General features: G+C 39.7%; 1 protein-coding gene across 1 annotated transcript in view; it reads left to right on the top strand.

Annotated features, from left to right (window-relative positions):
• LOC308089114 (extracellular matrix organizing protein FRAS1-like) overlaps nucleotides 1–15,045 on the top strand; it is a 237,327-nt gene that overhangs the window by 53,772 nt on the left and 168,510 nt on the right. Inside the window, 1 exon segment of the mRNA XM_080433684.1 lies at nucleotides 10,739–10,849. Coding sequence (XP_080289810.1) covers nucleotides 10,739–10,849 — 111 coding nt within the window.

The raw sequence follows: 15,045 nt of genomic DNA, 5'->3' as shown, positions 1-15,045 counted from the left end.
AGGTATTAACGGGTCATTTACTGGTGAACTGAACTCGGAGGATGCACCATTAACCACTGAATCCATTATGACCGGGAAAGCATCTGTGTCATTTTAGGATTTATTTGGCTATTAAAAAAAAACATGGCAGATCTACAAGCTCATAGCGCGGCACCGAGTGCCGCGCTATGAGCTTGTAGATCTGCTATTTTTTTAAAATCGTGAAAGTTAGTGCAAATCTTTGAATATATATATTTTTAAAGTGAACATTTGTAACTGAAATCTTTGCTTCTGGGGGTCCCTGGAACTAAATATTTTGAGATGGGGCGTCGGTGGCCAAATGGTCCTTGACATGAAAATGTTTGAGCAGCACTGATACATATAGCAACATTATGTTTTTCAGAAATCTGGTTAATGTCCCTCTATTCCTGACCCTGCTAAATGGGTCTGTCTCCGTTACAGCAGGCTATAATAAGCTTCACATATTTAAAAGGGTATTTTAGCCCGCTGCCTCTTGACCACATGTAACCGTATACCCAACTGTACGTTTGCATCAAAATACCCTGATTGTCTTGCATGTCTGAAGCATCTACTTTTAGCTATATGTTGATTAGATTTCTCTCGGCTTTGTTCTAATGGCACCAATAATTCCAAGCCCGAAAACGTGTCCATTTCTTTATGCACAGTACACAGTGATATTCCTAATGGAATGTTTTAACCCTAGGCCATTGGTTCTCAAAGTGGGGTCCGGGGACCCCCAGGGGTCCTTGAGGGAGTTCCAGGGGGTCCCCAGCTAAATGATAGATAGTTAGGAACCCTTAATGGGTCTGTAACTCAGAGAGTGTACAAATGGAACCAAATGGACCCTAACGGGTCCATTTGGTTCCATTTGTACACTCTCAGAGTTAAATTAACATTTCTTTTACATTATAAATTGGGGTCCCAGAGATAGAAATGGCATTCAATGGGGGTCCGTAGCCTAATGCATGTCAAACTGGGGGTCCTTGACATTAACATGGTTGAGAATCACAGCTAGACTCGAGCCGTCAAAATCTTCTCTTATGGGGGTCCCTGGCATATCTTTTCAAATTGGAGTCCGCTGGCTAATATGTGTCAATTTGGGGGTCCTTGACATGAAAAACATTTGAGAACCACTGCCTATAGGCAAGGCTATTTTCGGTGAAGAGATTTTGGTGTAGAGCCAAAAAACACAGAACGGACCAACGATAGACCCCTGGAGGACCCCCTGGTCAACAAGTCTATAGGTTTTTAAGTGGTTTAGATGTCTGGTTTATTAAAGTGGTTATTTATGTACCGGGCTTGTATATGAAGACTTGGCTTTAGTGCTAATCTATCTTAGTTGATGAGTCAGATTCCTCAGCCATCTGTTACGGTCCACACACACACACACACACACACACACACACACACACACACACACACACACACACACACACACACGGTACCCTGTAGATAAAGAGTTCCCAGCTGCTAAATAGCTTGTCTCTGGGACGGGCCGAAATGACGGGCTAACCCATGACATGCAGAACCGTTCATTACACCCACGACCGACATTGCAAAGTCATGTCTCGGAGGTCTGTCAAAGCACTGGCTGAAAAGGGGAAAGTGTTGGAGGGACACGGTGACAGTCTGAAGTGTCCTTCAGTTCGCTTTAATTGGATCTCTTTGCTCGTCGGCACAGCTTGCCGCGTGAGAAATTAGCATATTATCACTCAGCCTGCATCTGAGGAGGACATTGTTGGCGGAAAGCAATTAACCCCTTCAGTCCGGGGGACGCCTCTCTGTCATTTTAAGATTTCTTTGGGCTATTAAAAAAATAGCAGATATACAAGCTCATAGCGCGGCACCATGAGCTTGTAGATCTGATCTTGTAGATCTGCTAAAACATTTGAATATGTATATATTTTTTTAAAGCGAACATTTGTAACTCAAATCTTTGCTTCTGGGGGGATTCTACAAATGTCTTCTAAATCCCAACGGTTTTCTGAAAAACGTATGCTGCTATATCAGTGGTTCTCAAACTTTTTTTCATGTCAAGGACCACCCAAAATTGTATTGCATTTGGCCACGGACCCCCGTCTAAAAAAATATTGTTCCAGGGACCCCCAGAAGAAAGGATTTGAGTAAAACAAATCGCTTTAAAAAAACATATATTCAAAGATTTGCACAAAATAAATTTTTCAAAGAAATAGCAGATCTACAACGAGTGCCGCGCTATGAGCTTGTGTATCTGCTATTAGAAATCTTAAATGACAAGAGATGCGTTTCCCGGTCGTAATGGATTAAACAGCACCGACTGCATCCATTTGAATGCATTTAGGAGCGGGATTTATTCTCTTAACGCAGCAGTGACACAGATGTCACATCCTCCCTGAAAGCACTCCATTCTCTTCTTGTGCTTCTTGTTCAGAGGGTACAGTATGGCGTTGATAAGAAACACGGTACAGGATGCTTCACGTCGAAGGTACTGTACAGCTTAGGTTTATGTTGTGTTTGTCAGTAGTGAAGGTTTTGCACCTGTGCTGACGTCTATCAGTCAATTAAACACACCTGGTGCTCGTTGGTGAGTGACCCATGGGGAGGTCACTCTGACCCCTGAATTACTAATTGAGCCTTTTGTACACAGTCCATCACTGAATTTATAACGTCTTATAAAGGCCCTACAGTATGCACTTCATTGTCCGACAAAATAGCTAAAATAGCCACTCTACAAGCTCGTAGCTTGTTGATTGGCTATGTTTCACTGTTTTTTTGGGACACATTTGGACACATTTGCCCAAAATAGGGACTCCAGCGTTAATGTGTTAATTAACGCTGTTAACATACATTTTGTATTAAACTGTTACATTTTTGTCTTGTCAAACAAAAATATCAGACAGTCTACACATTTTCTACAAGGAAATGAATGCATGTTTTGAATGCAGTCTGACCAGAAGCAGGAATAAAGCCATAAACATGATTGAGATGGGATATCAAAAGCAGAGGCATGGTTTCTCCAAAATTATATGTATTTGGCCGCGGACCGCCATCAAATTTGTATTTATTTCAGGGACCCCCCAGAAGCAAAGAAATTTGTTAAAAATGTTCGCTTTAAAAATATATATATATTCAAAGATTTGCACAAATATTCACGATTTTTCAAAAATAGCAGATCTGCAAGCTCGTAGCGCGGCACTCGGTGCCGTGCTATGAGCTTGTAGATCTGCTATTTTTTAATAGCCAAAGTATAAAATGATAATATAAAGTAGCATCACATTTCATTCGAGAAATCACATCATAATCCATCCCAGCAAACACATTTCTGCACGTGTGTGTGTTCACACTCACAGCTCTAAAACACAGGTATACGATTTGATTTCTCTTTCCCCACCCAAAGTGGAGCTTTGATACGAGCAAAAGTTGATCCGCCCCGTAAATCCAAAATCCGTGTTGACATAACTACTTTTCCACACGCATTACGCCAAAGTGGTCGTACCGTCCCATATTCCCTAATGAAGGTGTGAGCCCGGGCCCGGTGATTTATACCGTCTGCAGATTGAATGTGTGTGCCTCTGTAATTGCTTCAGCCCTCTCTGGTGCTTTCTGTAGTGCCTGGTGAATGGAGCCGGCTCCATTTTTAGACACTTACATTTAGTCTAACTTTGGCAAGCTGCCCTCGGCTGCTCTCTCTCTCTCTCTCTCTCTCTCTCCCCATCCTGAGCGGAGAAGGTGATGGCTCGCCCTGGTGAGAGTATAGCAGACATCACATCACATGAATTGAGGCTGTGGTCCTTCCCAACTGCTGCCCTGGTTTTGAATCCGACCCCGAGGCTCTTTGCTATACATGGGTAACCAGTGGTGGAAAAAGTACTCACGTTAATTACTTAAGTAAAAGTATCAATACTGCAATGCAGAAATACTCTGTTGCAAGTTAAAGTCCGGAATTCAAAATTTACTTGAGTAAAAGTACGCAAGTATTGGTACCAAAATGTACTTAAAGTACCAAAAGTAAAAGTTCACAAGTCTCAAATGTATAAAACTCTTTCGAGAATAGCAGATCTACAAGCTCACGCATTCTGAGCTTGTAGATCGGCTATTTTCAAATGGCCGAAACGTATACAAGGCTGAAGTGGGTTAATGTATGTTTTGCAACGATAATCTAAATCTACAAAGTAACTAGTAACTAAAGGTTTAAAATAATTGTAGTGGAGTAAAAGTACTCTCAGAGTTAAATGAACACTGTAGATTGATGTTAGCCTGGCTCCACCCCCTGAATCGTTTGCCTCGCATTCAGGGTCTGGTGACGCTGTCGAAGGCGGGTGTTTCTCGGTTGAAAATCTGTACGACGAATCGGGATCGGGATAATCCAGTATGAACCAATCGCCAAAGAGTCTTTGAAAACAAATATTTGGCCACGCCCCCATCTCAGAAATCGGCTGCATTGAGAGGGCTTTCAGACTGAATAATGGAGTGAAACGAAATGAAAATTCAGGCTGAGTGTCAGGCTAGATTGATGTCCCAGAAATACAAAATTAAACGGTATCAAATGGATCCATGGTCGTATGCATATGCAACCCGGGACTCCTTGGAAGGCAGAAGGTTGAGAATCGATGAAACTAACTAAATGTTTGTCTCCTTCTAACGTCAATAGCCATGGCTAGCCATGCTGCTGATGCGGGGGGGGGGGGGGGGTGTAGCTGTAAATCAAAAGGCCCGGGCAGAGCGAAATCTTTCTCTGAGGGGGAATAAAATGAGTTTCGGCTCCTTAGATGTTTAATCAACGTAAGTCGGGTATCGGTCCCTATAGGGGACATTCTCATTGGGGCCATTACTACCTAGCTCTATTACTGTATAGGTCCCTCAGGTTAAGGCTCGTCAGCAGTGGTGGAAAGTAAGGAAGTACTTTTACTCAAGTACTGTACTTAGATACAATTTTGATGTACATTTACTTTACTTGATTATTATTATTATTATTATTATTATTATTATTATTATTATTATTATTATTATTATTATTATTATACTTTAGTATTATACTTTAGTATTATACTTTAGTATTATAATTTTATACTTTTCACTCCCCTACAATTGTCTGACAGCTTTAGTTACTAGTTACTTTGGAGATTTAAATTATTGATTCAAAACATGCATTAACCACTTAGCTTACCTATTCTATACTGTGGCTATTCCGAAAATAGCCAATCTACAAGCTCACAATTTTATCGCGTCGTCACACGTTGTGAGCTCGGCTATATCTGAAGAATTTGTGAAATGGGTCATTTTGCATGATGCGTACATTTATGTCGGTACTTTAAAGGTTCTATGACATTCATTTTCACTTTTTTTATTTTCAATGTTTTATTTGGGGTTTTATGACCTCAATTACACCCAAAAAACCTGAACTTAGAACATTCAGTGGATTTTCTGTGGTCTGGGGTTTTCTGAATAATTAGGCTGAAAAGTAATCTGAGCTTGGCCCTTCGACAGTGAGGTCACAGTCGATTAATCCCGCCCACTCTCCTCCTCGCCCCTCCCCTCCCCTATCCTTTCCTTTGGGGGGGGGCGGAGCAGAGGCGATGATTGACAGGCAAAATCCCTCACCAGCGACACCCGCAGGCAAAGATTTCTTTTTTCATTGCAGTTGAAAAGGCTTTAGAAATGTGAGAGAAAAACACCTGCCATGGATCACTGGAATGGAATTTTCACTTAAAACTTTTTGTACACTTTTGAAGGACCAGGACAAAGACTTTGAATGTGGTGTAAAAGTGAATGTCATTAAACCTTTAAATATAACTTTGGTGCCAGTGCTTTTGAATGTAGGCATGTTTGCTTAGCAGAGTAATTCTTCATTGTGGTATCGGTATTTTTACTTAAGTAAAAGAACAAAAAAACTAATTTGAGTACTTATTCCGCCACTGTCAGCAAGTCCCGGGTTCCTAGGGAAATCTTTGGCTCTCTCACACCCCCAGTTGCTGTAAGAGGTGCGTGTCCGTGGACCGGAGGTCAAATCCATTCTGCTTACAGTCCCATTCAGGAAGTCATTAGGATGGGGATGGAGGATGGAGGAGGATTGTTTTCGGTGAACCTGTGACCTGGGCTGGAATGGACCCATCCTCTGAGTCATGTGGTCTGTCTGCTGTTCTGCCTGCAGTTATTAGGAGGTCATGTGACACAGCTGTGTGAAGACCATATTGTTGACGCTGCTGAATCACAGCCATATCGTGTTATTAAGGAGAAATGTGTTTTACCTGTAGCCCTGTGTATGCACCTATGATTTCACACCCACACTTTTAAAAAAAAAACAATATAATTATTGGCATTTTCAATTATATGACATATAACAATATGGCTCTTGTGTTCATAAAATGTCTATAAATAATCAAACAAAAACAGAGCAGATGGACATCCCATATAGTCCATGAGCCAGAGCCCCAAAATTGAGCAATGATTATCGAAAGAGTGGGCAAAACCAAACCTATATTAAATTGTTCATAGGGTCAATACGAGTAAATACATATATGATAACCTTTCCACAGGAGCAGCTTTTTCATGGTTATCACACATTTTGTTATTTTCCCCATACGTACATGACAGGTGAAAAAATTACAAAATTAAAAAAAGAGTTATCATAATGAAACTTCCTGAGTTGATTACTTACATGAAGACAATGATTTATCGTATTACAAGTTTTCTGAAATTGTATATTTAAATATGCAAATTAGGCATTAGGAAAATATGCCCAAATTTGCATAACTTTTCAGAATCAACATTGGAACTTTGGACAAAGCCAGAGTCAACATTCTTATTTCATTTTGTTAAGATGTTGGAGTCAAAGGTTTTTAACGAGGGAATATTCAATATATGGCTCAATTTTGGGGCTCTGGCTCATGGACTAAATGCCTAATTTGCATATTTAAATATACAATTTCAGAAAACTTGTAATACGATAAATCATTGTCTTCATGTAAGTAATCAACTCAGGAAGTCTCATTATGATAACTCTTTTTTAAATTTTGTAATTTTTTCACCTGTCATGTACGTATGGGGAAAATAACAAAATGTGTGATAACCATGAAAAAGCTGCTCCTGTGGAGAGGTTATCATATATTTATTTACTCGTATTGACCCTATGAACAATTTAATATAGGTTTGGTTTTGCCCACTCTTTCGATAATGAAATCTTGTCTGGCTCATGGACTAATAGAAACACATACACATACACAGTAACAATATGAAAAGAAAGCAAAAATACAAAAATACAAAAATACAAAAATACAAAAACAGCAAAAACTTCAGACGCACACTTAAGACACACTTAAGACACACACTGCCCTAACCCCCGCTGTGACTTCCACAGGGTAAGATGCTTTTTTTACTGAAATGTTTAAAGGGCAAGACCACTTTGGTAGAGGTTTGGGTTGTGTAGTTACCTTGCCATGATGTAACTCCAAAGGTGGACAAGAAATCAAAAATAATTGCTCCATTGATTAGAAATTGATAATTCAAAATATGCTCCTCATTGACTTACATTGTACAGTGAAACAGCTCTCAAAGTCACTCTTTTAGCACATAAACGAACACAAACAAAGCTGATTCAGACAATATAGAACATCACCAAACCCAGTACTGTTTGTTTTTTTAATAAAAATGTCAACTTCCTGTTGATTTTACTATTTGAAGATCCGGATCCGGATCCAGAGATCCAGTCCGGGTTTTCTTTCTAATAAAAATAGCAAAATCAACAGGAGGTTAACGTTTTTATTAAAAAAATTAACAGTACTGGGTTTGGTGATGTTCTATATTGTCTGAATCAACTTTGTTTGAGTTCGTTTATGTGCTAAAAGAATGACTTTGAGAGCTGTTTCACTGTACAATGTAAGTCAATGAGGAGCATATTTTGAAGACAATGATTTATCGTATTACAAGTTTTCTGAAATTGTATATTTAAATATGCAAATTAGGCATTACGAAAATATGCCCGAATTTGTATAACTTTCCAGAATCAACATTGGAACATTGGACAAAGCCAGAGTGAACATTCTTATTTCATTTTGTTAAGATGTTGCAGTCAAAGGTTTTTAACGAGGGAATATTCAATATCTGGCTCAATTTTGGGGCTCTGGCTCATGGACTAAATGTCTAATTTGCATATTTAAATATACAATTTCAGAAAACTTGTAATACGATAAATCATTGTCTTCATGCAAGTAATCAACTCAGGAAGTCTCATTATGATAACTCTTTTTTAAATTTTGTAATTTTTTCACCTGTCATGTACGTATGGGGAAAATAACAAAATGTGTGATAACTATGAAAAAGCTGCTCCTGTGGAAAGGTTATCATATATTAATTTACTCGTATTGACCCTATGAACAATTTAATATAGGTTTGGTTTTGCCCACTCTTTCGATAATTATTGCTCAATTTTGGGGCTCTGGCTCATGGACTACTGGGAACGATACCCGCTGGGAACGATGCCCGTTGGGAACGATGCCCGTTGGTTTGATGTCTTTGCTTCTTGTCTCTCTTCTTCTCCATGTGGTCTTCTAGCGTCACTGGTCACATCCTTGATTCCCCATAATGCTGGTCTACCAAGAACCAAAGCTCATTCTGTCACTCTGTACATGAACATCAGCCGAATGCCTGACATGTCATGTATGCACACACACACACACACACACACACACACACACACGTTATGTAAACTGTATTTTTGCCACCACAGATGATGAAACCAAATGCAACACACATGACCTAAATCCTTGTCATTGACTCACGGTTTGATTCAGTTTCTTAATGCTTGCTGTTTTTAAAGTGAAAACGATTAGGTGAGGATTTACAGCTCTACTACACGAGTGTTAATTTAAACCATCACAGGTAAAAAAAAAATCACTCTCAGGGTTAAATTAACACTCAGGGGTTTGGTTACTGTGTACTGTGCGTGCATGTGAGCTAGACAAAATTGCCAATGTTAACTAAACCTGGGCTGAGTCAGTGAGTACAAAAATGCACTTTCATTCCTTTCCAAAGACACTTAAAGGTTTAGTTCACCCCAAACATTACTTATTTTCTATAAATGCACACCCCATGAAGCCTTGAATTCATGGATTAAAAAAAAAATATGTTAAAAATAAGGACACATTGGTGGCATAATTGATACCGATGGTGGTAAAAAGGTCAAATAGTCAAAAATATGTCGGGCAAACCGTAAATATGTTGGTCTGGTGCTAGACATTACGGGCAGTACAGTAGCCTAGAAGTGGAAGCAGTTGGTCACTTGTTACCTGAAGCTGTCCATTAAGATGTCTGTCATGGTGTCTCAGCGCACACACACACACACACACACACACACACACACACACACACACACACACACACACACACACACACACACACACACACACACACACACGCACACGCCTGTGGATAACCCTGTCATGAGAATGTGATTTATCATACAGCTAAATGTGAGTTATGGACTCTGAGGTGATAGATTCAAGTTCATGGGTGCTGGAATAATTGATTTATTCCCTGCTGTCAGTCTAGATGTGGCACTTTGGAGGGTTTGGCGATAGAAGCTTTTGACATTCCATCTGTCCTCTCAGAGTTAAATGAACACGTTCAACCTGGCAACCCTATTTTGGGTGTTATAGGTGTGATTTTCAGAAAAAACTAAAATATTCCGATATTTTCAACAACCACATTTTCAGAAATATCAGATCTATGTGATTGGCGTGACATAAAAGGCTGACATAAAAAATATTGTATCATTAGAATTTATTTAAGCAATTGTTCAAAACTTTTGAAAACATTAAAGGAGGCGTACAAGCTCACAATGCTTTGAGTGGCTTTAAAAAAATGGGGCTTAAGTGGTTACCGGTAATTCAAACCCATTCTCTTCCTTTCTTTCCCGCATTAACAAGAATTTCATCACAAACGACAATGAAACGTTTTGCAGGGATGCTAGGGTTTACTGTGTTTAATATGCAGAATCAGTGAGTTGTGAACAGTTTAAACACAGCATGCACTAGCTGACCTACTTGTTTGTGTACTTACTACTTTCACAGCTGTCCCTTTTTAAAGGACCACTGCAAAAAAGTAAATAAATTATGTAGTATCTGTTGGTGTGAATGTGAGTCATAAACAAAACTTATGGCTCCTGTTGATTTTAAGAAAACGTCGGAGCATTCCTTTAATGATTTAAATGGGTTCTGACAGGGTCACCACTGTTTGAAAAAATGTTGTGTTTTTGCCTGTTTTAATTTATTAGGTTCAACGTTCACAGGCGATGCAAAACGCTGCTTCCTGCACCAAACCACTTGAGAATAATTTGAATAATATTCATTCTAAATGGTGGCACTTTGTTGCCATTTATTATTATTATTTGTTTATTTTTTTCCCCCATTTTCAGCTGAATGAATATGCATGAAGCAAATTATGTACTGCAATTTTCACTGTCAGAATAACGATGACATGTGAGTGTATTAACATATCATGCTTTTTCATAAATGAATGCCCTATTTTATACTGGCAGTGTCACGCAAAAGCTTTGCTATCCCTAAAAATCTATCCTGGTAAACTATCAGAGTCGCGTGAATTCGGCTCCCTAGGCTGGTGAGGGGAGTGTAGCGCCCAGGATCACTTAGATAATTGGCACCGGGTGAAAAAGGGTTACAAAATCGCGGGATAACAGGTTTTTTTTTTTTAAACAATTGTGATATTTGACGTTTGTTTGTGTGTTTGTGTTTTTCCTTAACAGAACAACAGCGTGTGGAGACCTCACTCGTGTCAGGAGTGCTCGTGCTACGGAGACATAGTCATCTGCACCAACACCACCCACTGCCCAAACCCCCGCTGTGACTTCCACAGGGTAAGAGCTTTATGTGTGCGCCGTAAAAAAACCCTCCAAGGTTTCATAACCTGCTTCAGAGCTTTAGCCACTTAAACCCCTGTAAACTTGACCTGACCTGAGTTAGGCTGCTCTGTACTTTTCATTCCCTCTACGCCAGTGGTTCTTGGCCCTTGAGGGGGTTCCAGGTGGTCCCTAGCTAAATGATGGAGAGTTGGTAACCAAATGGACCCTTATGGATCTTTAACTCTTGAGAGTGTAAAATGAAACCAAAATGAATGGACCCTTATTAATCTTTAAGTCTTGAGAGCGTAAAATGAAACCAAATGGACCCTTACGGGTCCATTTGGTTTCATTTTACGCTCTCAAGACTTAAATTATTGTTAAACATCTTAACATCTTTATTAAACAATTGTTGTTTTGATCAATGTTTGCCTGTCATTTCTCCTATTGGTACCAACATTAATACAGCATGGAATTGTGGGCAAAATCTTATCCAACGATAGCAATATATTCTAAGTTCTGGGTCTGAGAGGCTACATCTCATCAAACGGTGGTCCGTGGCTCAAATGCCGAATAAATAATGGACCTTGATACGAAAAGGGCTTGAAAACCACTGCTCTACACCACATCTCTTTGCCGAAAAATACCCGATCTATAGCGCACAACGAGTCACGTTGCGACCTGTTGTGAGCTTGTAGATCAGCAGCATTTTTTTCGGCAAGTGGTTTGTTTAGTTTCCTTTCGTTTTGAAATGCGAAGAATAACCACGGATTACAAATCATGGATGTTAATCAGCGTGAGGATAAAACGCAATAAAATCCAGGAGTTATTTCCATTGTGGTCCTCGTACAAATGACAGGAAACGTGACATTTGTTTTTTGACATATTGTTGCTGTCGGGCAGAAACCTCTTATCTCCATGTTTTAACATTTTAATTTAATTAAAGAGATGGTGCCATGGTTTTGCACTTTTTCTGTTTTTCATGTGTCTATGAGGTTGATAGAACTTCATTAAGCCCCCTGGTGGTGTTTTTATGGTGTTTTATGTCTTCTCTGACTATTTTGAGTTTCTTCCTGGAGGCTGAAACCTTGAGGGTCAAACGTGCCAATAGAAAAACAGCCCTTTAGTGACGTAGTAAAAATATACCCTTCCCCTCATTATCATAACACAACAGGTGTGGGCATGAGGAGGAGGAGGGACTAGGACAGGTGGGTGGTGCTAAGGTGGTGGAGGAGGTGCTAAGGTGAGAACCAGGTATACTTAATGAACTGGAGGCGTGTCCACATTAAAACATAATTGTAACAATTTCTGTACACTTTTTTTGAAAAAAATCTTCCTCCTAGTATAACCATAATACCTGATGATTATGTTTTAGGGGGGGGGGGGATCACTGAAAATCACGGCACCCCGTCTTTAAATACAAATACATTGGACATAAAAAAGACAATAACATTTTAATACTAGTCATTAAACAACCAATATACTGTAGACTAATTAATTAATGCGGGTCATGTATGCATGTTTCAGAATCAGAATCAGAATCAGTTTTATTGTCACATCACAGGTTTACAAGGTAAAGAAGTGGGTGAAATTCGTTTTTGTACATCGTTCCCATCGCAACGTTAATTTCCATAGAAAGAAGAGGGGGGGGGGAGAAGAAGAGGGGTGGGCGGCAAGTGGGAAGGAGATCAAAACAAGAGAGCAACAGAAGGCCAGACAAGTTATCTACATATTTACAAAGTACCTGAGATAATAAAAAACTAAGGTGCCTGAGCATAGCAGCAATGTATGTATACTGTGCATGTTATACTTATACTGTGCATGATATACATATGGACGTTAAGGTGCTTAGAGAAAAAAAAAGCACAGTTTGGAACTGGAATAGCTAAACTAAAAAATAAACTAACTAAGGTGGGGGCCGCATGTGGCCCCCGGACCACCAGTTGCCCATAGTCTAGACCCTCTAGACTTAGAGAACCGGACTTGAATTACAACTGTACTTTTACAGTTCTTTCCATCTACACCTAATCTCTGCGCCGAAAATAGCCGATCTACAAGCTCACAGCGTGTCACGTTGCCTGCTATTTCTGGTGAATGTTCCCCCCAGAATAGGCATGCAGGGGTTCAAGTGGTTGAAATAAATAAGACGGATACGGTTCAAGTGGTTAACCTGCTTTTCAGAAAAGGGTTCCGTTTCGGGTTTAATACATCAACTCCACCTTGAAGCGTGGATCCATTTCTAAAAGGCTTTTTTCGAGGTCAAATGCACAACTTGAAACCTATATCGTTCTAAAAACACATTTACGGTGGAGAGCAGAAGTCTTTTTTTTTTAACATACTGTAGGGTGGAGAGGCTGGCTAGAATTAACCTGTTAAGACCTGATCTGCTATTTTTTCTGCTATTTTTCCCCAAAAAAAATTAGGATTTAGAAAAAAAAAATAAGAATCGCCTCAGGTCTTAATGGGTTAAAACTGATTTACCAGTATGTGTATAGTAGAGTATGTCAATATAATAAAACTAATTGCAGTGGTTGTATTTTGTCTGGTTTGCCTACCAGCCACGTCTGCTTATTTTAAGCAATTCTGCGCTTGTTTTTCTGTAAAGTAGCTGGCAGTTGTGGGTTGTGGGTTGTGGTTTTTTGGGCTTGTTTCTAAAGTGTTGTTGCTTATTTGGGCTTGTTTCCTAATGTTGTTTAAACCTGAGGCTCTCAAACAAGGAAACCCCCCAAATTATAATGTATTTATCCAGGGACCCCCCCATCTGCAAACATTTTGTGCCAGATTTGTGTTGTTAAAATGTAAAAAAAACAAGAAAAGAAAAAAAATAAGCTTGTAGATCTACTCTTCTGTAGAAACATTCAGATTCCGTGGTCGGGTAGAACCACTGCTGGTTGACATGAGATTTAGCTATTAACTCAAATTGAAATGACAAACGTGCTCACTCACTCAACAGCAACATCTGTGGGAGAATCCCGGGTAGGGAATGAAAGTTACAGATAAGCCTTACTTTACATAACTGCAATGCAGCGTGAGCTTAGATTGGCAATTTTCGCTATTTTGAAAATGTATAAATATGTATTAACATTTATTTAGCCTATAATGACCACAATGGGGAGACCAGGTTGAAAGTGATTAATTTTGCTGTTAACCACTTACTACTTACACCCTAGTTGACCAGGGTGGTGTCCCCCAGGGGTCTGTACTCGGTCCCCTCCCTTTCCCCCCTCTACACCAAATCACTTCGGGCGAATACAGCCGACCCACCAAGCTCCCGGTTGTGAGCTCGTAGATGGACTATTTCCACAGAATATCCCGACGTGCCCAGAATAGGGACGCTCAGCGTTCATGTGGTTAATTTGGAAGCAATGGCAGTGACTCCAGCTTTAGCTTGGCTCAGCGTTTCACTTTTAATTCATTGGGAGACATTTCTACCCTCACTCTCCCATCCTCCTCATCATGGCTGCTTAAACGTGGATTTAGTTGTCAAGCCGGAGGTGACAGCCAGCGTCAAAATCAATCTCAACCCTGAGCTAAGGCAAACAATCGATGCCTAATGAATTCCACTCCGCTGGCTAGATAGTAATCCAATGCTAATTAAAAACTAGCCATCATGCGCACAGAGCCCTGCACTCCTAACATTTCTTATGCTCTCGCAACTTAACTTTTCCACTCAACTCAAGTTCAAAACTAAATGTTTGTTGTTAAAAATGTTAAGCTCTATATCCATTGCTACAGAGTGTTTGTTCAGTAACAGCCCCCCCCCCCCTTATCTGCAACTCTCTAGTATACAGAAAACACATTTTCAGGTGTGACCCACCTGAAAATGTGGGTCTATAGGCTTACGTTTTTTAGTGTTCCAGTTCCAATTTTGTCTGTTCTTTTTTTTTCTTCATCACTTCCAATTTCAATAGTTTATCCTGTATCCGGTATGAGTTATCTCTCCTGATTGGTTAAAATTGGAATCCTAAACAGAACATTTATTTTTCTGTTTATTAAAGAGCTGGAGAGATGTGTGAGACCGATAGTACTGAACAAACACTATAGTCTATACCAATGATTACTATCAGAATATAGAGCTATTTAGAACGTATTTAAAGAAATACCGCTTTGGCACACATGTAGGTTTACAGGTGTAAAAAAACATGTGGGTGAAATTCTTTGTCTCTTCTATGCCTAGCACCCGTCATTTACAGTTTCAAGAAAGGGGGCAACAA

Source organism: Gymnoscopelus braueri, assembly GCF_963280865.1.
Source record: "Gymnoscopelus braueri genome assembly, chromosome: 7".
NCBI classification, from domain to species: Eukaryota; Metazoa; Chordata; class Actinopteri; order Myctophiformes; family Myctophidae; genus Gymnoscopelus; species Gymnoscopelus braueri.
The sequence above is the reverse complement of the archived record's forward strand: the minus strand, read 5'-3'. Positions and strand labels throughout refer to the sequence as shown.